The following is a 26,506-nucleotide window of genomic DNA, read 5'->3' on the forward strand; positions in this document are numbered from 1 at the left end:
AACTAACCCCTGGGATATTCAAATATGTAAAACATGACAAATGAAGAAAAACTGTAATAAGTATGTAATGCAGACTTATATGGATAGGTATTTTTAATGTTTAAGGGCTACGAAGTGAGTATGTGATGACCTAAAATTTAAGAATTTGGTAAGGTCAATTATCCCTTGGGCCAAACATAGCTAATAGTTTAGGTAAAACAGGGCCACAATATTGTGTCTTGATTTACCAAAGTAAAAACAGGTCAATATTTGGAAAGTTATTTTTTGGACATGTGGTTGGAGTGACAATTACTGACGTTTGTTCAAGTGTCAGAAGAAGGATACAGTTTTAGCACAATGATAGAAATCTTTCAGGGATCTGGTAATTTGCCCTCTGTCTTCAATTTCCTTTTTTTCTGAGAATTAAAATATCATTACTGGAAGCCAGTCCCAAATTGTGCCTTTTCCAATTTATCAGATATTGTCTATCACATGCCCAAATAATAGAGAATGGGAACAGGTCTACATTGAGCACTCACAGTAGACAGGTCTCTGGACTTTCTCAGCAAGAGCTTTCTGCCATTGTGGGATGGATAGGGCTGGATAATATACAAAACAGACATCATAGATTGAAAGTATTGTGCTAAGTTGACACCTGAGATATAGGATGTTTTAACTGCATAGTATTGTTTTTCATGAATCAGTTAATCAGATTCTTTACACAATATGATGTTACTAGACTGTGGAATGCATGTTTATTGCATTTACTTTGTATTACATATTTTGGAATTTGGTATAAATCGTTCATCTTTTTTTTTTTTTTTTGATATGGATTACTCCTAGTTGTCAATAGTGAGAAAATGCCCTGGAACTTTGTAACTTGAAGTCTTGTGTTGCCATGTGTCATATCCTATTTTCCTTTTACAGAGTTGATAAAAAATTATATGTAATTTATTTTTTATTTTATTTCTTATCTATTACAGAATTTGAACTCAGAGCCTGGCCATGCTCCTGATGTCTTTTGCTCAAGGTTAGCTCTCTACAACTTCGAGCCACAGAATCAATTTTAGTTTTCAATGATTAATTGGTGATAAGTGTCCCGCGGGGACTATTCTCAACCTGGCTTTGAACTGTGATCCTCATATTCCAGCCTCCAGATTAGCAAATATTACAGGCATGAGCTACCTCCACCCGGTTATACATAATTTAAACTGTAGTTTTCTGAAGTGTTTCATCCTGCACTGAATATTTTTTCTTACAAGTATTCTAATAAATATGTAATCTATTCAATTTTGAAAAGTACTGTGTACCTCCCACTTATTTGTGGCATTTCTGAAATCCAAGTTTCTCTGCGTGACAGGGTGGATACTTTTGCCTGTAACAAGTATGTTGAATAACATCTGGCTACTTACAGAACAAAGGATGTGAAGCTAGAGTAGCCAGATAAAGAACTTCCAGGACAATTCAATGGCAACTCATATACTCTCTCTGTAGGTGAATAGGCAGCATAGAAAAGAAATTCTTATATTTGAAAGTGATTGAGTGTGTGTGCACATAGGTGTTCACTTATTTATCTGTTATTATAGTTTTAGATATATTCACTATTATAAAACAATATTTCAGATAGATAGATAGATAGATAGATAGATATGCAATAACAGTTTCCAAAATCCAGGGAACCACCTCCATGGGCATCGCTTTCCTATGTTGCTCTTTGGGTAATAAGAATGAAACTTGGAATTGTCCTGTGGTAGAGAAATTACTCAGAGATTCAAGCAATTTTCCTTTTAATATGTTGCTTCCTAACTCTAAAATTAGGAAGTCTGTTAATATATAAGTTATATTATAATATATTTAATATATTATATATAATGTATAATCTATTGTTTATTATAAAATATATTTCATATAATACCTGAGAATATTATATATTTATGAGGAAAAATACAACAAACGTATCAGTCCATACTTTCCTAGCCATGATTAGCTTCAGTAGAGTTAGAAACATTACATCTCAACAGGAAAATTCTACTGAAGTTCTGATCACCTTGAGCTAGATAAGAAGAGTTCCTGTAAAAAAAGCCTCTCCTCAATTATGAGTAAAGATATGTTTGGAAGTTTAGTTTTTTTTGTTTTGTTTTGTTTTGTTTTGTTTGGCCAGTCATGGGGCCTGAACTCTGGGCCTGGGCGCTGACCCTCACCACTTCAGCTCAAGGTTAGTGCTCTACCACTTGAGCCATAGCTCCACTTCTGGCTTTTTCAGCTTATGTGGTGCTGAGAAATACTACCCAAGGCCTCATGCATGCAGGCAAGCATTCTACCACTGAGCCACCAACCCAGCCCAAGTTTGCAAGTTTTTGAGAAGAGGAATTTGGCATTTGCTTTGCATCCTTGATTAGTCATGAATAGATATCATTTGGCTCCAAATTTTTTCTCCTTGTAGGTTCCATAAACAGTTACACATCAGCCTCATTGCATCACATATCTTTAAGTCCTTCTTTTATTTCTTTTTATCATTATTGTTTTGTTGTTGTTGTATTTCTGATCCTGAAGCTTGAACTCATGGCCTACGCAGTGTCCCGGAGCTCAATGCTTGTGCTCTACCACTTGACCCATGTACCACTTCTGGCTTTTTCTGTATGCACATGCTTTGAATCATAATACTCAGATCTCAGCCTCCAGGGTAGCTAGGAACACAGGTGTGAGCCACCAGTGCCAAGCAAGTTCCTCTCTTTTAGATATTATTCTAAAAGCCTCCTATCCAATGTCACTCCTAAGATAGTAAATGGAACTATGCCAATAGTTTCTTCACACTCTCATCTCCTGTTATGGCTATGGTGTATCTTTTGCAAATTATATTGAAACTACTTCACTGTTCTCTTCCTAATCCATGATTCTACATGTGTTTGTAATAATTACTTAAATTTAGCGGCTATGAATCCTAAATCTCTCAATTATTAATTTCACTTAATTCTTTCAGTATGATTATTTTTCAATACAAATATGAGCTTATACTCACCTTCTTGAATTTACCCCTTGGCATGAGCAGTGCCTGGGCCTATTCTACCTCAAATGCAAGAGGTTGGCAAAAGAATAGCCTACAGTATTACTGCCTAAGAGTCAGGACAAGTAGTTGAGTGCCTAAAAGAAGAAATGCATTTCTGGCATGGGAAGGGGTGGGAGAGGCAACAGCCTAGAAAGCAACCTGGCAATCACAACATTTAACAACTTCTCCTTTGGGGAAACTGATCTCCTGCAAAGTGGCAGTGAGATAACTCACCTAATGAATTTTCATATATGAAGGAAGTTGTCATGTCTCACTACACAACTCACTTGGAGTCAAAGAGAGGGTCATACTTTTGTGTCCTCCTTAGGCCCAGTCTCATTTTATCTTCATCTTAGATTTGCCCAGACTCTATTCCTACCAGAAGGTCCCTGATGAGGAGGAATGTATGATCTCTTGGCTTTTGATTAGCCCTATGGGAACTGAGGCCACTTTTAATTTTGATCCTGTTCATTCTGACAAGGCTGTGGTGGGTGGTGGGAAAGCTCATTCTCTGAATTTTTCCCTATTACCAAATCTCTTCAAAGAAAGTCAAGGAATGACAGATTCTGCCTGAGGGAGTGAGTTTCTCCATTTCTAAAGAGGTTAATTAATATCTGATTATGAGGCGCACGTGGTGGTCCTTCCCCAGATCCTCCAAACAGAAGTGGATGTTACCTCAGACACCAGGCCATCCTCATATTTCTTCAGCTCTTTCTCATGAAACTAAAGGTCACAGGAGTTGAGTTGAGAAACAAGAAGAAATGAGAGTAGCAGAAGAATCATTGGCATGTGGAGAAATTAGAAACTCTGGGTGAAAAAAAGGCTCAGAAAATCTAGGATCACTCACATCATTTGGGAATCACATCACAAGATTAGGGAATAAAAGTAATAAGTTACTACCTAAATTAGTAACTCCACTGCTCTGACTACATTACAAGTGTTCTCTCAAAAGGTAGCTGTCCTATTTTGATGAGGAAAAAGGAGAACATTCTTTCCTCACAAAGTTCTACTAAATATCTTCTTCCATAACCCAGGTTGTTCTTACCCTGTACTTGTCGGTTACTTTCCTTTGCTGGATTCAATCAATGACACTTGAAAATGTTATCATCTTCAGACATGTAGTTACATTTTGTTTTAATCCATTTGTTATAAAATAAAACAAATTTTGGGGAAAATATGTCTATGCTATATTTTCTTCCATGCCATATTTATTTGATGTTATTAAGTATTATTTTAATAGTTTCATTTTTAAAACTTGAGGAAAATGTTTTGTTGCACTTTTTTTTTCTATTTTTCCATATCTGTATATTTATTATTAATCTTCTAACATTGTGTTTTCCCCCTACTGTTATCTTCTTAAAATTGCCTCAAATTATAAACTCTATATGATGATCTGTATGTATTCATTGATATATTTAAATTTTATCTAATATGCCCATTTTATATGATATTTTCATCCTATTGTAACTGCTCTGAAATCAATATGGAAGTCCTTCCTTAAAGAAAAAACACTATACCACAAAACCCAGTGAAATTAGGATTAGGTATCTATCCAAAAATATTTAGCAATGATATAGTAGAAACGTCTACTTCTCTTATATACCAAAACATGTTTATAGCTTTGGAACATCCAGGTTGATTACACAGCTTGGTTGCTATGAATATTGCTGCCATGAACATGTATGTTCATATTGATTTACATTCTTTTTTTCGGGGGAGGGGTCCGGTCGTGGGGCCTGAACTCTGGGCCTGGGCGCTGTCCCTCAGTTCTTCAGCTCAAGGCTACCATTCTACCGCTTGAGCCACAGTGCCACTTCCGGTTTTTTTCTTTTTGCTTATGTGGTGCTGAGGAATCGAACCCAGGGCCTCATGCATGCAAGGCAAGCGCTCTACCACTGAGCCACCTTCCCAGCCCTTGATTTATATTCTTTCAGTATGGATCCAATTTGCATTAATGATCTTCAAGATATGTGTCTTTTTTGTATCGTGTAATCTTCCATCATGATCTCCATATGGGTTGCACTAGTTTACAATGCCACACCACCAAACACAATTCCTGATTTATTTCAACCTCTCCAGGAGTTTATTTGCGTGGTGATAGCTATTCTGGTGTGTAAGATGGGATCTCAGTGACTTTACTATTTATTTTCCTATGTATATCCTATGTGGATAAGAATCTCAAACATTTCATTTATTTACTAAACACGTTGGTATTTCATTATTGATCAATGTCTTTCTTTTTCTTTTGGTATTTGATCAATTTTTCAGTTTTATAATATTTGATTTTTCCCATTCCAAATACTCACTTTAGTAAAAAGATTTTCTTCATTACAGTGGTGTATTGCTTGGATATTTTGATCTTGTGAAGGCTAAGAGAATTTGATATTGTTCTCTAAGTCAAATTATAAGCATGTAAAAATGAAGTGAACCTGATTAAATGAAGTCCTTTCTGCACATTTTCTCCGGTACAGATTTCTCTGATTTAAGAAGTGTATATTTTATGTCATACTGGATGCCTAACTAAGTCTGTGTGTGTGGATGATTCAGTAAGAATTGCAGAATTCGCCACATAGATTTTGGAGCAAAAGCTTACAGCTGGAAACAGGACAATGATTCAGAAGACAGCTGAGGCTGAAGCTGTGATCCCTTCTAACTGGGTTCAGCTCCCAATTTCTTGTAATACACCCCTCACTTCCCATGCGGTGGTTTCTTTTTCTATGCAAAATGTTTCTGGAGCTTCATGTTATTCTTGCCTCCTAGTATGCCAACATGAGGGGAGTGAAAGCAAACAAGGCAGATGTGGCAGAGGAATTTATTTTTTTTAATTGTGTAAATACCATACAGAGGGGTTACAATTACATGGGCAAGGTAAAAAGAATACATATCTTATCAAGCATTGTGGCTGCCTCCTTTGATTCCCCTTCCCATCCCTTCCCAACTCCCGGCCCCCACCCCGTGGTCCCTCCTCAGACCCCCCTCCCACCAAAGTTGTAAAGTTTGTTTTTCAACATAACGCCTTGCACATCTCATTGTTGCACTGGATCCACCTGTATCCCAATTTAAATAATTTGTTTTTTTCACTTCTCCTGCACAAAGTATGCCAACATCAAGTGCAGTGAAAACATGGGGCATGCCGTGGGGGAGGGACATACAAAGCAACAAAGAAATCATCTTATAAATATGATAGAAACAATCACAAGAAAGAAAAAAATATTGAATTCTTATCTTGGGGTTCATTTCACCTAACATCAACTTATCTGACAGTTTCTCAGACATGTACTAATTATTGAAAATAAGAGAAACCATGGGACCTATGCTTCTTTGGGCCTGGCTTACTTTGGTCGGTTTTGGGGCTTGAAATCTGGGCCTGGGCACTGTCCCTCAACACTTCAGTTCAAGGCTAGCACTATCCCACTTGAGCCACAGTGTCACTTCCAGCTTTTACTGCTTATGTGGGGTTGAGGAATCAAACCTAGAGCCTCATGCTTGCAAAGCAAGCACTCTACCACTGTGCTACCTTCTCAGCCCTGGCAGAGGGTTTTTATCTGAAGATCCATCACACTTGGGAGCTTCTGGCTGAAAACTCCAGAAAGACAAAAGTGAAGAAATACTTAAGAGAAAATGTAAAACAGAAAGCCACAATGTTTAACCCTGAAACCAGTTTCTAGGATAAGGAGACTCAAGAATTGGTGTCTCCTGAGGAGAAAGAGGAAATATTCAGGAAGAATGAGAAGGAAGTGGGAGGAAATAGGGAGAAAGAGACCTAGACTACCTAGAGCTGGGACCTCAATGTGAGCTTAATTTTACTGTGGGAAACCAACCCCAAGGATGCAATACCTTACAATTTTGATTACTCTCTCTCATGCTACATAGCCTATTCCAGATCAACTTCCACTCAGCATGGTGTCCATTCTGGGATCCAGACTGACTGCTGGAGGTTCCCAGGGGATGCAAAGAGTGAAAACCACAGTGCTAAAGCTCAGAAAAGACACATGCCATCACTTCTCACATGTCATTTGTCAAAGTAAGTTCTACAACCAAGCCTGGTATCAATGGAGTTGGGAATAAATATTGAGAGCATTATAATAATATCTACTATTATTATCATATAATAATCTAACATCTATTGTTTCATCAAAGGGAGAGAGATAGCATTTCTCCCTTTTTAGGAGTATGGGACAGGGCATTCTATAGAATGTTCTTCAATTGGGGGCTCTCTGAATCTTTTCTCCCAAGATTGTGGCTATGAAGTTTCGGGAAGGAGAATGACAGTGGAAAAGTGAGTTCTCAAGCTGGGTACTGATGGGTGACACCTATATTCCGAGCCTGAGATCTGAGGATTATGATTTAAAGTCAGTCTGGGCAGGAAAATCCATTAGACTCATCTCCAATTAAACAAAAAGAGCCCGAATTAGATCTGTGTCTCAAATGTTAGAGCATTATCTATGAGTGGGTGGAGGGGACAGAATCTTGGCCCTGAATTTAAACCCAGGACTGGGGGATGAGAGGAAATGTGTTCTCAGTGCATGAAATCAAGGGTGTGTGGTCAACATCACTATTGATGTTAATGTTGGGGTAGAGTTGATCAGTTTTATTCTGGAAATGATTTGTTCCACTCTTCTCTGTCCTGTATTCTTTAAAAGAAACAGCTCTGAGAAATCTATACCTAAGATATGTGGATTGCACTGAAGAACTGGTTTCATTTTTTTCTACATACAAAATGATACATAAGTAGTGTACAAAGAAGTTTTAATTTAATATATCGGTTTGTGAGTACATCTTGATCGATGTCATCAATTTGATCATTCTTCTCTATCTCACCCAACCCCCCCCTCCATTTACGTGGTCACATTTTCACACATGTACATTGAATATTATGACGGGATTCTCCCACTGCACCAGTTTGGCAAAGAAATTTCTTCGTTGTACAGGCAAGGAAGATGAAGCTGAGGACTACAAGCCCAATACAGCATAGCTATTACTTTGCATCAAGATTATTTGACTTACAAAATCTTCACCAAAAGAAGCATTATAAAAAAGAACATGGCTAGGAACTAGAAGCATCTATCTTTGTGCGTGTGCTGGTTTTGGGGCCTGAGTGCTGTCCCTGAGCTGCTTTGCTAAAGGTTAGCACTCTACCACTTGAGCCATAGTACCACTTCCAGTTTTATGGTAGTTAATTGGAGGTAAGAATCTCATGGATTTTCTATCTTGGGCTCATTATAAACCACAATCTTCAGACCTCAGTCTCCGGAGTATCTAGGATTGCTGGTGTGAGCCACTGGAAGCTAACAAAAAATCTATTAGTTGTCCCAATTAAACATGTGGAGCAATAGGTCATTTGATACTGGTGACACTCAGATAATGATTCCTCTACTTGTTCCTTTCTGGTGTTATGACTAGTGTGATAATGCTTGCTCAGGTTTATATCACTGTGCAATCATTGCTCCATTTTGTTCAGTAAAAAGCTTTTCAGGACAGGAGAACTGTGAGAGAAGAATATGGGATGAAAATTTTATCTGTACTTCTTGTGGCCTGGCAAAAGCTTCTCAGAATGTTTGCAATCAGAAATAAGAGTCCATTTCAGCCAAATAAAATGAAAGACACACACCTGACACAGAAGCAGTGCCACAGAAGGACAAATGGGAAAACTCATCCAGGCTCAGAACGAATCAACAGTATGAGTTGTTCAGGTGCGTGAAAATTTGTGAAGATTGTCTTTCTAACCATGGAGAGATCATTAAATGCTGGACTCATATCTGTTTAGGTCTGTTTCCTCTGAATCATCTTTGGTAAAGACAGAAATGAGAATGTAACAATGGAACCTAGTTATGTTTTCTGAATGATATTTCATCTCTTTCACAAATCAAGTAAGGGTTGTAATGAATGACTTGTATTTCCTGAAATTCATGTTTGATTCCTTGTTTCTATTAAGCTTATCAAGTGAATAACTTTAAATTTGTAAGCTGTTATTATAACAAATATGAAATGATTTTTTTATGTTTCTAGGAGGCACCCAGTTTCCTTTTAGATAGAAAATATTTATCTGGCTTCCAACCAAAATCTTTACATCTCAGCCTCCAGAGTACCTAGGATTCCAGGCATCAGTCACCTCTCCTAGCTGAGACGAATATTTTTGGTATAGAAAAATCACTATGATATAGAACATGAGGAATGAATAATTTAGATTAACAAGGAATATTTTGAAAACATTAACAAATCTGAAGTTATCACAAACTTGCCTGCTTCAGTGAGGAGAAAAATGAGAAAGAAGTTACAGAGGTAGAGAATTGGAGACTAAAGAGAAGTGAGTGAATAGTTCTTTGTTAGCAGAGCTACTGAAGATTTCTTTTTAAGAAAATTCAGCTTGATATAGTGGTACATGTCAATAATTCTAACTACTTATGAGCTAGACTCTGGAAGGTATAGGAGGTTTGCAGTTGGTATGGTAAAAGTATAATACTGGGACTTCAATATTTAAAACACACTGGTGCCACATGGTGATAAGAGAGGCAGAAGTAGGAGGGTCATGGTTTGAGACCAGCCTAGGCAGTTAATAAGAAACTATCTGAAAATCAATCTAAAGCTAAACAAAGTGCTAGGTGTATGGATCAAGAGCAATTATCCAGCAAGTTTGAGGCCCTGAGTTCAATCCCTTCTCCTGAGAAAAAGAGAAAATAAAAAGGAAGAAAGATTATAATACAATTTTCAAAATATTTCCTGTGCAACTTTCTGCAACTATTTCCTTCTTCGATTGCCTTAAAATGTTTACGAAGTCACTTACACAAATGACTACCATCATTTGGGGAAATCACAGAAAAGTATTTGCAACCAGCTTTGTAACAGAACAATTTTGTCAAGCAGATTTCAATGAGCTGAAAATGAGAGATAATGGGCTCATGAAATTGTACTTCATAGCTATGTGTCAGAATGTGAGGAGCTCATAAAGAGGATTTATTTTTAAGAGAAAAGGAGTATTGAGTTGATTTATCAACTTGAAAAATTACGGTAAATTCTGTTGGTATTTGGGATACACTTTCAAGCAAGGTGTTAAGCCAATAAAATTATGGTTGAGATTTTTTAAATATTTTTATTGTTAGTGGTTGAGATTTTTATAAAAGCTGTAAGATAATTTTTTCATAGATTTTTATACAAGCTATTCAACAATTGTTGGATAAATCACAGTAATGCAAATATGTGTGCTGTGTCATCTGATGGTGTTACCTATCTCATCATCTAGGGTTGGAAGAATGTTATCTTCATTTTAAAAATGCAGAAATGGAGGCACGAGGAGAGTTGGTGTGCTTCTGAAGGCTGATGTGTAAATTACTGCCCCAGCCTGCGGGGTCGGTCAACAAGGGCAGGAAGAGGAACTGACCTGAATGAGAGACAAACCAGACACAAGGAAGGAGACCAAGACAGGGTTCTGATCAAGGTCTCAAACTTTATTTTTTATACACAGCAATATATATATAGCACGCTGAACAGGGTAATTAGGATCAGCAGGTCAATAGGGTTGCTAGGTACCAAAACTGCAAAGTATATCTTGCAAAAGGTCATAGGTGGGGAATCTTCAGAAGGCGCCAAGCAATGTTATCAAAGTTGTAAGGCTTAATGACTCTTATGCAAAGTGGTGGCAGTTCTTATGCAAAGTGGTGGCTCCAAGCAATGTTGTCAAACAGGGTATCAATAGTCTCCAAGGCTTAACAGCTCTTATGGAAGGTAGTAGCTGTATTTTCTAGCAAACAGCACTTGGTTCCCGGCATCTCCTCCCTTTTTATTTAATTAAATGGGCCAATTATTTATGGGGAATGGGTGACAAGGTCTTGAACCGAGTCTTGCAGAGGTCTGGTAGTATAAGGACCTTTACCAGTGGAAGGAAGTAGAGACCCATCCCCCTAGAACGTTTTAACGATCCTTTTTGAGGGGAGAGGATTACAGATGGATCCAAGCTCTATGAAGATGTGTTTGCTTCTATGAGCCCGAATGGCGAGTTTTTGGTCGCCCTCGTCGGCGGATACCACTAGGTTCCACCCTTCCATAGGTGCCCATGGCATGTGTGTCTAGCCGATTCGGGTTTTGGCTGCCAAGAGGCCTAAGCTCTGCCGTTTGACTTGCCTGTATAGCAAGAGGCAGTGGCTCCACGAAAGTCAGTCACCCTGTTCCTGATCGGCCAAATCCAGCCTGTGGTAATGAATTATCAGGGGTTTGGATGTCAGGGAGTCAATTTACTGTCTTACGAAATGAATTATCCTGTAAAAAATACATGATCCCACAATAACAATTAGCAGGATTGCACTAAGGGGTCCAAGCAGAGGAAGAACATAGGGGAGTATGCTGTCAGTCCCCCACCATCGGGTGGATGAGTCACCTTGCCATCTTCTTTTTTCTAAGTTTTCTTGAAGCGGTCTAACTTGATCGCGAACCATGCCACTCTGGATAACATAAAAGCAACATTCCTCCTGTAAGAAAACACAGAGACCATCCTGCCTAGCAGTAAGAAGGTCGAGGCCTCGCCTATTTTGAAGCACAACTTGTGCAAGGAGTTTAGCTGTTCTTGAATGGTCACGACAATTCGAGTTACTGCTTGAATGTCATTAACCAACTGGTTTTGTAAGGAGTTATGAAGTGAAATGGAAGTGGCAATGCCAGCAGCACCTGCAGCCATGCCAGCGGTAACTCCCAAGCTTAGGATAAAGGGAATAAATGAGGGCATTCTTTTCCTGCATGCAAACTCAGTCAAATAAATGGGAACGGGTTCTGACCTGGGAAGAATATCAATATGGGGGGAACAAAAAAACAATTATACTGGCTTTAGTCCAATTTCCTCTAAAAAAGAGATATAAGCCATCGTGGCATAAAAAGGAGGTATTTTTTTGGGGGGGACAATATGTCTTTTCCTTCTGTAGGCCAGAAGTGTTAAAAAATCTTCAACAATCTAAAAAATATTTGGTTAGATTAAAGGTAATATAGTTAATGCATGTGGAATTTTCTGGTAGAACCTCCAGCAGAACCTGGGGAGAATACATATATGGGGAGGCATGGCAAGAGGTGATAACTTCTAACAATTTAGCATTGGGGGGGCCAAATACTCAGCCGCATCTAAAGGTATCTCATAGGTGGGACCCATACACAGCCAGGAGCCTTGTGAAAATTCCGGGCGTGTGGTATTTAGCAGCATAAAGGACCTCTTAAGGATGTCTATTATTAAGGAGAAGGTCCAAGAATGCACCGGATCCAATTGGGCAACAATAGAGGAAAAAACTTGGGAGGAATTAACAACCTGTTGAATAAGAACTTCAGCGGGGGAGGCAGTAGGTTTGGGTATCCAAACCTTTTAATTTGTACGAACCCATAAGGGTCTCGCCCTCGGCCATCCACCCATATTCCTACTGTTAATCCTGATATCCACTTGGGATTCAATGGGTCAGTAATTGTATACTTGACCGGGTTACAGCCACCTGTAAAACATTTTTTGCCCCTAGGATGCAACAACTCCAAATTAGAGCTGAGGGACCCGGAATGTTCATGTGGGAAGGACCAATAAGGGCAATACAATTGCCTGCTTGACTGGCCAGATGCTTCCAGCAAATACATTTATGATTTGTGACGTAACTCTGTTCCCAGCTGCCACAAGTTCCCCAAATATATTGAACAGTGGGTTTTCAGGCATCAAAGTATAATTCTACTTGGCTATTTTTAAAACAGGTGTTATTCAACAGTTGTGGGAGGTCAAACTCTATTGCAAAATCTTGAAATTCCCAATGACCGGAGTCAGCTTCAATAATGGCATCTGGAACCAGCATCAGCAGGTGGAGGATCATCAAATTTTTCAGTGGCAACAGCATGTGAAACAACCAAGGGTGGATTCTCAGGGTTCTCTTTTCCCCTGGAAGATGGAGGGTTAGTTAGTCTTGTTATCAACTGGTTTAACAAGGCGTTCTGGAAGCCATCGAGCTGCGCCCTCTTTATTGTCAAATATATAGGCAGACCCGCGGCCCCAAATTAGTACGGGGTCAGGACCTTTCCATTGATGGGTTAGGGGATCTTTCCAAAAAACAAACAGTAGCATAATTTTGACTTGTTTGTGGATGCCAGAGCCGATCAGCTGCAGATTTTCTGTTAATGTCCAAGCTTAGGAAATTAATAACAAACAAGGCATGATGAAGGATGTTTTCTGGAGCACTTTTTATAGGGTAAAGGTTCCCCGTTTTTAATTTTTGAAGTGTATTTTTTAAAGTTTGGTGAGCCGGTTCAACAATGTCCTGACCTTGAGGGTTATAAGGGATCCCAGTAATATGTTTAATTTGTAACTGGTGGCAAAATTGTTGAAAGTTATTTCCAGTATATCCAGGGCCATTATTGGTCTTAATAACGTTGGGTTTTCCCATAACAGTTAAGCAGGCAAGTACGTGGGCAATAACATTTTTAAGGGCTTCCCCGGTGTGAAGGCTGGCAAAAATAAAGCCACTAGATGTATCAATGGTAACATGAAGATATTTAAGACTGCCGAAAGGTGGAATATGTGTAACATCCATTTGCCAAATTTCATTGGGCACCAAACCCCTAGGGTTAACACCTAAATGGGGAATATGCAAAAAGGTGACACAATTATGATATTGTTTTACAATTTGCCTCGCCTGTTCTCTGGAAATATTATAAAGAAGGCGCAGTGTTTGAGCATTAAGGTGCTGTAAAGAGTGAGCCTCTTTTGCCTGAGATACAGGATCATGTTCCACCAGAAAAACAAGCTGAGTTGCTTGATCCATTACATTATTGCCTTTTGTTAAAAAGTCCAGGGAGGCCTGAATGAGCACAAATGTGTCCAATAAAAAAGGGGCAAAGTCTGGCTAAAATATACTGCTGAATCAAAGAAAAGAGTGGGGTGGCATTAGTGGTTGGTTTAATATAAGTAACTGTTTCTAGTAAGGGGATGGAATGAGCAATATAGTAACTATCAGTATACAGGTTAAAAGGAACAGTAGATAGTTGAATAAACACTTGTAAAACTGCAAAAAGCTCAACCGATTGTGCCAAACGGTAAGGGGACTGAAGGGAAACAGTCTGAGAATCAATGGTAAAAGCTGCTATACCATTGGAGGAACCATCAGTAAAAGCCAGGAAAGCATGAGATAAGGGTTGAGGGGAAGTTTGTGTGGGGAAAACAAAGGACTGATATCTTAAAAACTGGAGAAGTTTGTTAGCAGGGTAATGATTATCAAGGGTTCCTTGAAGGGAAATGGAAGACACAGCCCAATCATCATCATTTTGTATCAACCACTGAATTTGAGTGGGAGAATAAGGCAGTATTATTTTATCAGGATCTTTGCCAAACATTTTTTTTTTACTATGTTCTCTTCCCATTTTGATTAATTCTGTTACCCAGAAGGTGTATGGTGTAAGGACCTTAGGAGGAGAGGCAGGCAAATGTACCCAAAACAAAGGTCCCTCTTGCCAAAAAACGCCAGTGGGTGTAAAGCTGGTGGCACATATAATGTACTGAAGGGGTTTATTATAGGAAATAAAAGTAATTTGTTGATTTGTAATGGCTGTTTCTACCAATCTCAACGCTTATAGGGCTTGGGGGTTTAATGATCGGCTGGAGGTCGGATTTGGGTCCCCTTTAAGGATATCAAATAGAGGTTTAAGTTCACCAGTAGTTAGTTTAAGGTATGGCCGGAGCCAGTTAATGTCTCCGAGAAGCCTCCGAAAATCATTTAAAGTTTGTAAATGGACTGTTCTAAGTTGAATTTTTTGTGAAAAAATCCTTTTATAAAAAAGCTCAAAGCCCAGAAATGTATAGGGAGGAGCCAGCTGGATCTTATCTGGAGCAATTTGAAGGCCAGCGTCAGTAAGGGCTTTAGAAAGTCTTTGGGAGCAGTAAAGAAGCTGATCAGGGTCAGGGCCCGCTAAAAGTAAATCATCCATATAGTGAATTAAATATATGGAGGGCCCCTGTTGCCTAAATGGATCCACCACCTGGGCTACAAACTTTTGGCATAATGTGGGTCTATTTGCCATGCCCTGGGGTAAAAACCTTCCACTGAAATCTTGGCATAGGGCCTTTAAATTTAGTTACTGGTAAACTAAATACAAAATATTCAAGGTCCTCAGGATGTAAAGGAATAGTAAAACAGCAATCTTTAAATCAATAACAATCTTATGGTACCCCGTGGGAATAGCCACGGATGTGGGAAGTCAGGGTTGAAGGGCTCCTATGGACACCATGGCCTTATTTACTTCTCTAAGATCCTGAAGTAATCTCCATTTTCCTGATTTCTTTTTAATTACAAAAATGGGAGTGTTCCACGGAGATGTGGTGGGTTCAATGTGGCCTGCAGCAAGCTGTTCCTGTACTGTAGCTGTAGTACCTGTACCTGTAGTAGACGTAGCCAGTTTTTCAGAGGACAAAGGCCATTGATCAACCCATACAGGCTCAGTCCTTTTCCAGGATATTTTGTCTGCATGGAGTACAGGCATGTCAACGGCCCTAGGATAAATTTTTATAGCCCATACGGAAAGGAATGATTTTTACCTCCACCTGAATGGGTTCTTTAGGGCCTTGAGAATGTTTTCCTAAGCCTTGCCCAGGGCAAAAGCCCTGGTTAAGCATCTGTTGAGTAACCAATTCATTTGGACTATACATTATAAGCTTCATTTGGGATAAAATATCACATCCCCACAAATTAACCGGGAGGGTCTCAACCACGTACAGCTGGACTGTGCCCTTATTTTTTGCTCCACCTTCCCAGGTTAAAATTTTGGAGCTCTGTAATGGGTTAGAGGTTTGTCCAATGCCTTTAAGGTGAGTCATGGAAGGGGTAAGGGGCCAGGATGGGGACCAGTCTCTTTTAGAAATAATTGTAGCATCAGCACCCATATCCATAAGGCCTTCAAATTTTTTCCCATCCAAATTTAGCTTGAAGAGAGGCCGGTCCTGAGTAATCTCCTGGACCCAGTAAGCATCCGAAGACCTAAACCCTCTGGATCCTCTCTTTTGTGTAAGGCTAGGGTTTGTCTTATCAAGGGGAAGCAATATTAATTGAGCAATTCTTTGTCCAGGAAAAACTTTTGACTGGCACCTGAGAAGCAGTAGCCAGTAACTTAATCTCTCCCTCATAGTCCTTGTCAATAACCACAGGGGAAATACTAAGGCCCTGAAAAACAGCACTACCACACCCCAGAATGAGACCAAAGGTGTTTGGGGGTGGTGGGCCAAACACTCCTGTGGAAAGAATCTGATTTCCTAACTCGGGGGTCAATATTGTGTGGGAGGAGGCACAGAGGTCCAATCCTGCACTTCCTGTGGTTGCCCATATGAGGGCGCTGATGGTGCGTGAGGGGTTACTTGGGGGATGAACCTGACAGCTCCAGGGTTCTGTCCTGTTTTGTTTTGGGGGCCCTGGGGCAGACCCCGGGCAAAGTTTCCCTGTTTGGGTGGTAGGGGATTGCCCTGGATATTGGTTTTGGAGCGACATTCAGAGGCCCAATGTATGGCCCGTTTGCACGTTGGGCATAAAGACAGAGGGGGTGGTTTTTCAGCCTTGGGGGCCGTACAGTCCTTTGAAAAATGGCCAGGCTGTTTACAATTAAAGCAGGTTTTAGGTTTTTGGCTCTGAGTAAAATCCTTAAGGGCAGCGCCTATGGCCTGGCCGATGTTGCGCGAGGCGGGGTCAACATTAGAGCAAAGTCTGATAAAGTCAGTAATGGTTTTGCCACGGCGGTGGGGACGTAAAGCCATTTGGCAAGCAGAATTGGCATTTTCAAAAGCAAGATGTTTAATAAGCTCATTATCAGTTTCTTCCTTTCCCATAAGGCACTCGGCAGCCTCTGTAAGGTGTCCAATGAACTCACTGTAAGATTCATGGGGTCCCTGTAGAACTTTGGCCAAGGAGGTAACAGCGGACCCTTGAGAAGGGAGGTTTTTCCAGGCCCTAAGGGCAGCGTGTTGAATCTGAACAAGCAATCCTGGGGGAAATTTAGCCTGTTTTTCATTAGTATCAAATGGCTTATTGCCCATCAATTTTTCTATGGTCCAGGACTTAGAGTGACAACCAGCAGATCTGTTACAGTGAGCTATGTCCTGGCACCTTTCACCATAATCAGCCTTCCATAAAAGAAAATCTCCTCGTGTTAAAGTAGCCTTGGTTAGCATGGCCCAGTCATTTACTGTAAGCCAGTCCTCGCTCAATGATTCCAAAAGAGAAATGGTAAAAGGAGCGGTAGGGCTGTACAAGGAAACAGCATTTTTTAATTCTTTAATATGTCTAAATTTAAGGTGATGGTATTTTTGAGCTCTAATAACCAGATGCTCTCCTCCTTTCTCTTCCCCATTTGAGTCATCACACTTGGGCCCTCCCTCCAGCTCTTCCTCTCTGTCATCTGCCTCAGTCTCTTGATCATCAGATTCTCCTTTTAGATTTTCCGAAATGGCTCTAATTTGAGACCGAGTGACTGGAAAAGCATGAAGGATCTTTTTCTTTTTTGTCATTAATTTTTGTAAATTTGTGTTCCTAATTTCTAGGTCCAGTTTATATAGTTGTAATAGTTGGGCCTTTTCTTTCTTGGCCTGAAGTAGGGCCCTTAAGGACTGGGCTTCCCGGGAAAGCTTAACTGTGGCTTGTCTGGTGACCTCCTCAAGATCTGTTGAAGAGGCCAAGGCAGGGGCACAGAAGGGAGGGGCTGTTTTATAGGGAGAAGGTTGCATGCCCAAGGGGTTTAGAGGGGGCCAGTCTGAGGCGTGGTATCTAGCAGCCTCCTCTTCTAAAGTGGCCTAGTCCTCCGGGGGAAGGACAGCATCATTGGGCCTTTGGGATCTGAGGTTAGAAAGAACCGTGTATATAGCTTTTGGTTTTTGTAATTGTGAGTCACTGTTAGTGTCAGGCATTGGTTTGGAAACCAAGGGACAATGAGACGCGACTGAGGGGGGATAGGAGAAGGGTTTTGGGGCAAGGGAGGTCTGACTCCCTGTAAATTTAATTTTTAAAAATTCTTCACCTTCCTTAACCACTCTAGACACATCTTTGTGTTGGTGGCAAACTTGGAGGATCTCATTTATGAGGTTCTAATATGAAAAAGCCTGAACAGGAATCTTGTTGGGGCCAAAAGTTTCATAATAATCCTTATGACAGTCTCCAACATGACCCTACCTTTGTCTATATTGCCTTCCTGAGGAAACCAAGGGCAAATATCCTCCATCAGCATAAAAAATTGAGTTGAATCTTTTTTCTTAACCCGTGTTCCTCGTGCCTTGAGTGAGGCTTTTAGGCCTTGAACAAAAAGTTCATGCTTACTAAGTGTTTGTCCCATGATTGCATCACCTCCCTTACCTTACAGATCTGTATCACAGTCGGGCATTTCTGCAGTGATCAGGATGCAGATCTTCACTCACGGGCTGGGTGGCCATCCAAGAAGAAGAGAGAGGCTGGTCAATCGGACGACGTTCAGACCAGGATCCAAGCTTCGAGCCCCATGTTGGGCACCACCTGCCCCAGCCCGCTGGGTCGGGCAACAAGGGCTCAAAGAGGAACTGACCTGAATGAGAGACAAACCAGACACGAGAAAGGAGACCAAGACAGGGTTCTGATCAAGGTCTCAAACTTTATTTTTTACACAGCAGTATATATACCACGTGAACAGGGTAATTAGCATCAGCAGGTCAATAGGGTTGCTAGGCACCAAAACTGCAAAGTATATTTTGCAAAAGGTCATAGGTGGGGAATCTTCAGAAGGCGCCAAGCAATGTTGTCAAACAGGACATTGGTAAGTTGTAAGGCTTAATGGCTCTTATGGAAAGTGGTTGCTCCAAGCAATGTTGTCAATCAGGGTATCAATAGGCTCCAAGGCTTAACAGCTCTTATCGAAGGTAGTGGCTGTATTTTCTAGCAAACAGCACTTGTATACCACAAGAAACAAAGTTATTATAGTTAAGAATAGATATGTCATCACACCCAGAAGATACATTTTAGTGCATTCTCACTAAAAAGAAATGTTACATGCAGAAATTAATGGATATGATGGAGCTTATCATTACACAATATATAAATAAATGGGATTACCACTCAATACTTTATAAATATGTAAAAATGATTATGTATCTAGGAGCCAGTAGCTCATTATTGTAACCCTAGCTACCAAGGAGGCTGAGAGCTTAGAATCATGGTTCAAAGTCAGCCTAGGCAGGAAAGTCGACGACTCTCTTATCTCCAATGAGCCACCAAAAAACGGACAGTGGCTCAAGGGGTACAGGACTAGTCTTGAGCTAAAGTGCTGAGGGACAGTGTCCAGGCCCAGATTTCAAGCCCCACAACTGACTAAAAATAAACAGTTAAAATAAATATTGTGACATAAGTGTTAAAATATATATTCTAAAAAATTTTACATTCTCACTAGATATACCAGTTTATATAAATATAGAGAAGTTTTTTTCTGGATTTAGTTGTCATTGAATTTTGTAAATCACATATTTGTCACTCAATTCATATTTGTATGTTTATATACTTATATACCATAAGTATAGTTAAATGATATGTGATAGGCAGTGCTGTTTTAGGAATTTTCCTTGGCTTTTTAACATTAACCATTCTACCCTAAAATCGATATACCCTCCAACTTTATCAGAGGTTTCATCTCGTTGGAGCAGAAAAGTATAAGCTATCATCGTTGTTTGGAACAACTGTAACATTTTAAATGAATTTCACTTAGTTTAAGATCCAAAACATTCCTGAGTTAAGAGGAAATGGCTTTAGTTTTTCACCATTGAGTATAATGCTGGCTGTAGGTTTGTCATATACAGCCTTTATTGTATTGAGGAATGTTCCATGGATTCCTAATTTTTCCAAAACCTTCATCATAAAGGGGTGTTGGATCTTGTCGAATGCTTTTTCTGCATCTATTGAGATAACCATGTGGTTCTTATTCTTGCTCCTGTTGATGTGATGAATAATATTAATTAATTTGCGTATATTGAACCAGCTTTGCTTCCCTGAAATGAATCCTGTTTGATCGTGGTGTATGATTTTTTGGATGAATTGTTGAAGTCGGTTGGCCAAAATTTTGTTGAGAAGTTTTGCATCAATGTTCATCAGAGAAATGGGTCTATAGTTCTCTTTATTTGATGAGTCCCTGCCTGGTTTTGGGATGAGGGTTATGATGGCTTCATAGAATGTGTTCGGTAGTGAGCTTTCTCATTCAATTTCATTGAAGAGTTGGAGGAGAATTGGTGTGAGCTCTGCTTTGAAGGCCTTGTAAAATTCCGGTGTAAAACCATCTGGTCCTGGACTTTTCTTAGCTGGGAGGTCTCTTATTGCTGTTTCTATTTCAATGCTTGATATGGGCCTGTTAAGATAGTTTAACTTATCTTGGTTTAGCTTTGGCATGTCAATATTTGCTAGGAAGAGGTCCATTTCTGTCAAGTTCTCAAACTTATTAGCATAAAGTTTTGAGAAGTATTAACTTATAATGTTCTGAATCTTGGTTGTTTCCGTGGTGATGTTTCCATTCTCATCTCTGAGTTTATTAATTTGGGTGTGTTCTCTTCTTTTTCTGATAAGATTTGCTAAGAGTCTGTCAATTTTGTTAAGTTTTCCGAAGAACCAACTCTTTGTTTTGTTGATTCTTTCTATAGTTTTGTTGGATTCTAATTCATTTAATTCTGATTTAATTTTGATTATTTCTTTCCGTCTACTGGATTGGGTTTATCTTGCTGCTCTCTTTCAAGGAGGTTTAGATGTGTAATTAAATTGTTAGTTTCAGATCTCTCCAAATTGTTGATGTAGGAGCTCAGAGCTATAAACTTGCCTCTGAGTACTGCCTTTGCTGTGTCCCAGAGGAGCTGGTATTTTGTGTGTTCATTTTTGTTGAATAGCATGAACATTTGAAGGATGCCCACTCTCTCCACTTCTCTTCAATCTAGTATTAGAATGCCTAGCTACAGCAATAAGACAAGATGCAGATAAAGGGGATCCAAATAGGGAAAGAAGAAATAAAACTCTCCCTCTTTGCAGATGACATGATCTTGTATTTAAAGAATCCCATAGACTCCACTCCCAAATAACTCAAGCTGATTCAAAACTTTGGCAAAGTAGCAGGTTATAAAATTAACCCCCAAAAATCAATGGCTTTTCTGTATGCCAACAATGAGAACAGTGTGGCTGAAATTAGGAAAGCAACTCGATTTGTAATAGCCCCACAAAAAATAAAATACCTAGGAATTAACTTAACTAAAGAAGTGAAGGACCTCTATGATGAAAACTTTAAAATCTTGAAAAAGGAAATCAACACAGAACTTAAAAACTGGCAAAACCTCCCATGCTCCTGGATTGGAAAGATTAACATCGTGAAAATGGCAATACTTCCCAAAGCTATCTACAAATTCAACGCAATACCTATCAAAATTCCACCCTCATTCTTTAAGGAAATAGAAGAGGCAATCCAAAAATTCATATGGAACAATAAGAGACCCCGAATAGCAAAAACGCTCCTCAACGGCAAGAACACTGCTGGAGGAATATCAATACCAAATTTCAAACTCTACTATAAAGCCGTAGTAATCAAAACAGCTTGGTATTGGCATAAGAACAGACCTCAGGACCAATGGAATAGAATTGAAAACCCAGAAATGAACCCACAGACCTAGAGCCATCTAATCTTCGATAAGGGAGCTCAAACAATAGAATGGAAGAAAGACAGCCTCTTCAGTAAATGGTGCTGGCAAAACTGGTTAACTACATGTAGAAAACTAAAGCTAGATCCTTATATATCACCTTGCACCAGAATCAACTCCAAATGGATCAAAGACCTTGAACTCAAAGCAGACACTCTGAAAACATTACAGGATGGAATAGGAGAAACCCTGGGTCTCCTTGGCTCAGGCCGAAATTTTCTGAATAGAGACCTGGAAACACAACAAATCAAAGAAAGGTTGGACAAATGGGATTGCATAAGGTTGCAGAGCTTCTGCAGGGCAAATGACATAGCTAGCAAGATCAATAGAAAGCCCACGGATTGGGAGAAGATCTTTACTAGCCATACAACGGACAAAGGTCTCATATCTAAAATATACTTGGAACTCAAAAAATTAAACCACCCAACAACAAATCCTCAAAGAAACAACTGCCCAATAAGTAAGTGGGCGAAAGACTTAAAGAGAAGCTTCTCTGAAGAAGAAAGAAGGATGGCCAATAGATACATGAAGAAATGTTCAACATCCCTACCCATAAAAGAAATGCAAATCAAAACAACATTGAGATATCACCTCACTCCAGTTAGAACAGCAAAAATCAAGAACTCTAACAACAACAGATGCTGCAGAGGATGTGGACAGAAAGGAACCTTACTTCATTGTTGGTGGGAATGTAAACTTGTTCAACCACTTTGGAAAGCAGTATGGCGGTTCCTCAAAAGACTTCACATAGAACTCCCCTATGACCCAGCAATCCCACTTTTGGGCATTTACCCTAATGTTTACAAAAAAGACCACACTAAAGCTACCAGCACAACTATGTTTATTGCAGCATTATTTACCATAGCTAAGATATGGAACCAACCCAGATGCCCCTCAGTAGATGAATGGATCAAGAAAATGTGGTATATATACACAATGGAATTCTATGCCTCCATCAGAAAGAATGACATTTCCCCATTTGTTAGGAAATGGAAAGGCTTGGAAAAAATTATATTAAGTGAAGTAAGCCAGGCCCAAAAGAACATAGGTCCCATGGTTTCCCTTATTTGCAATATCTAGTATAGGTATGCGTCAAGCGGAAAAAGTCAGATAATGTGATGTTAGGAAAACGAACCCTCAAATATGTATTTTAATGTTTTTGTTTCTTTCATGCATGTGTTTCTAATGCATTTATAAGATTATTTCTTTGTTGCTTTGTATATCCCTCCCCCACAGTGTAACCCCCGCTTTCACTATATTTGATGTCAGTATAACATGTGGAGGAGACGGGGACAAACAAGTCGTTTAGGGCTTCAGGTGGACCTGTTGCAATAATGAGAAGTACAAAATGTCATGTCAAAACCAGCTTTACAATGTCGGTGTCGGGTGGGAGGGAGGGGGGTATGATTGTGTGGTGGGGAGGGGGAAGGCTGGGAAGGGAGGTGAAGGGTAAACAAAGGAGGAGGCTGCAATGCTTGGTAAGAAATGTATGCATTATCCTGCCCATGTAATTGTAACCCCTCTGTACAGTATGTTCTCAAATAAAATAAAATAAAATTAAATTAAAAAAAAAAAAGATCCAAAACATTCAAGTCATCTTAGCCATGCCAGTAATAGCAAAATGTCTTCTGAGCTTTGCAGTCTCTTAAGAGATGAAAATCGTTAATTATACATCTAGTTTTTTCTGCCTAACATCTTATATCTTAGGAAGATCTTTTTGGGTAACCTTGTGTTCCTGACTAGAAGACTGCAACAAAGGCAATAATGAAAATAACTAAGGAAAATATTTGAAAACAATTAAAAAAGCAATCACAGACACTCCTGTAATCACCAGTTTCAATGAGAATATACATTAAAGTAACACGTTTTTGTTGCATTTAAAGAGCAATAATTAAACTTTAATTAGCATTGAAGAAGGTAACAGAAGACTGTGTTTGAAGACATCTTGCCTTTGAACAATTCAATATAAGCGTAATGGATTTATCTTGTTTTTCTGTGGAGTTGCCAAAATAATAGAGAGCAACACCCAAAGGCAGGAAAACACCTAAGCCAAAGCAGTAAACTTTTGTCTATAAAAGAATTGTGAGGGTGTGACTCTTCCAAAGTCAGGCTTGCAAAGAGGAAAGTGTATTTGCTTTGGAGTGAGCAATAAAAAATATAAAAATTCTTTATTAATGTTTTACATATCTTGACTAGGACTTCTCATGTTGGAGAAGAGGAAAGGTGTGAAAAAATTCAAGATTGTTTGACTTTTCCCGAAGATCATTCTTATTTATCAGCTATGGCCTGGGTTACACTTAGTATCCTGCTTGTTTAAATTTAGAAGCATTATTTGTTTCTGACTTAAAAGCTGCAAAGCCTTGAGTATTAATACAGGGTCATTTCCTAAGAGGTGAAAGTTGCTGTTTAAACAAACCTAAAATATCAAAGACAGCATAGTGGAAACTATTTTCTAGCTATATGACAATCTGTGGTGTAGATTTTGTTTCACATTTTTCCAGGGGACTCATTTTTGTTATCTTCTTTTTCAACATCTAGTGTTCCTATAATATTCTATACCATCCTGGGATGACTATAACTTTACTGGTTTCTTTAATTTCTCTGTTTCTCTATTACCTTTTTAAATTACTTTAGAAACTCTAGCTCAAACATGACATAAATTATCTTTATAATATTAGCAAACAGATTTCATTTCCCATATTCTTAACCTAGCCTTCTACATAACTTTGGTACTTAGTGATCCCCAAATGTGAAAATAAAGGTAGGGAGCTTCTTATTTAGATATTATTTAGTATTTCAAGACTTCATTAATGCAAGGCCCTTAGTAGTATGTACATCATACATGTGTACTAAGCTGGTGGCAACTTTTTCTTATTCTCAGAAACTAGGAAATGTGGTCTCCCTGTAGTTATATTAGGAAAAGTCTGTAGTTGAATTAATTTACTAAACCAAATCTGCTGTAAAGTATTTCTACAAGTTATTTGACTTAAATAATCCGTATTTACCATTTTACAGTTCTAAAGGACAGAAATCTAAAAGAAGTCTCACTAGATTAAAATAGAGACACCCACAGAGCTAAAATATTTTTCAAATGATTCTAGTGTAAAAGGCATTTATCTCCTATTCTGCTTCCCAGAAATTCAGAATCTGGATTGTTATTTTTTCCTTTATCTTCTAATGTAGCATCTTTACATCTTTCTGATGTAATCTGACCTAATCATGTCCCTTTTGAACTACCCCTGGGACTTTTAACTACCTTTGAGTATACTTCCCCCATATGATAATTATTCAAATTTGTGCTTCTTGGGTAATGAGAGGTTATAATTTTACAAACATATATATAATGCAAATCTATATTTCAAGGATTAGGTATGTGGGAAAGATAGATATTCTGTGAAGGTATTTGGTATGTACAATGAATGTGTAGCATTCTTTCTACTATAACCTGTTATCCTTTCATTAACCTGAACAACATATTTCTTCAGTGAAATATAACTAGAAAAAATTTAGTCCCTGAAAGCAATTAATCCTGATTAAAACATTGTCATGTACTAGAAATCCTAAATGCCTAAAGCAGTTCTGGCACTATCACTTTTTATATATTCTGAATACAATCTTCTCTTTTCAAGAGCATTTGGTTGTTATTATTTTGGAATTATGGTTAATATTTATTTGACTGCTATTTTTAAAGAATGCATCACCCCATACTGGTTTTCTTTTTCTAACTTTTTTGGGTCTAATCTATTTTTGAAAGAAAGGCAGCCATTTGAATTACATGAACTGCTTATTGAAGTTGAATCAGCATGGAGAGGAAAAGAAGAAAGTAGATGACTTTGTGGGTATATCACATTAAAAATATATCTACAAGCGATTTATCTTAAAATCGTCTATTTTTCATTATGTTTAGACTCTGATATAATTTAGTCTCTCAACTCACACATTGTTAATGCAGTCTTATTTCATGCCTCCCAAAAACAAACAACAAATTACTATTTATTTTTAAATTATCATTTATTTAAAAAACTATATTTTAAAAAATTAGTCGAGGGAAATGGTTTATTAGATATTTAGAGTCATGTTCAGACTCTAAGGTGGAAGCCAGAAAGGGAAAAAAATCCTGTTTTTATTCTTCCTTGAGCCACTCTGATTTAATTCATCTGTTTCTGAAAGAATGAAATTCTTGATTTGAAGCTTTTTGGTTGATATCCACAATGTGTCATTCTTCCTTTATTAATAGAATTTGGAGAAAGGATGAGAATTCACACTAGAAATAGGAGAAGAGGAAAAGAGAAGAAGAAATTTAGATATTTTATTCATCCTCATCACAATCACAAGGTCTGGATAATGATAATAGATATTAGATACAGTGCTCTAGAGTGATTAAACCCATCTATAGAAAAGATAACCCTACAAGTGATCACAGAGAGAATGCTTATTTATAAAATATTGTAATAATTTCCAACAGATAATTTTATCTATTTGTTAAATTCTTGGTTAGGATTTGTTAAATTCTGGTGTGCTATAGTCAACTATCATAATGGTATACAAGGATGGTAAGAAACTAACATCATAATATCACATTCTAATATTAGCTTAATTCTGCCTGTGTTATATGTATGGGGCTGAATTTGAGTTTTGCTTCAATTTCACATGCTATCTTCTTCCAGTATATAAATTGAAGGAAGACTCCCTCTGAAATATGCTATTATTATGGCTAAGGGAAAACAAGTCAGCTTTTAGACACAGACAATGAGATAGAAATCTTCACCTAGAAATAGTCTTTCTCCAAATTGGTTCACTTTTGTAAGCTGAAGTAA

General features: G+C 38.6%; 1 protein-coding gene across 1 annotated transcript; it reads right to left on the reverse strand.

The window, feature by feature from the left end:
- Positions 1–15,515: 15,515 nt before the first annotated feature.
- On the reverse strand, positions 15,516–16,145 carry LOC122117570 (endogenous retrovirus group K member 6 Pro protein-like). The gene has a single exon (XM_042691295.1). The coding sequence runs from the start codon at positions 16,143–16,145 to the stop codon at positions 15,516–15,518; it is 630 nt and encodes a 209-aa protein (XP_042547229.1).
- Positions 16,146–26,506: the final 10,361 nt, after the last annotated feature.

The sequence above is a fragment of the Dipodomys spectabilis genome, unplaced genomic scaffold, assembly GCF_019054845.1.
Source record: "Dipodomys spectabilis isolate Male_0828 unplaced genomic scaffold, ASM1905484v1 ptg000144l, whole genome shotgun sequence".
NCBI classification, from domain to species: domain Eukaryota; kingdom Metazoa; phylum Chordata; class Mammalia; order Rodentia; family Heteromyidae; genus Dipodomys; species Dipodomys spectabilis.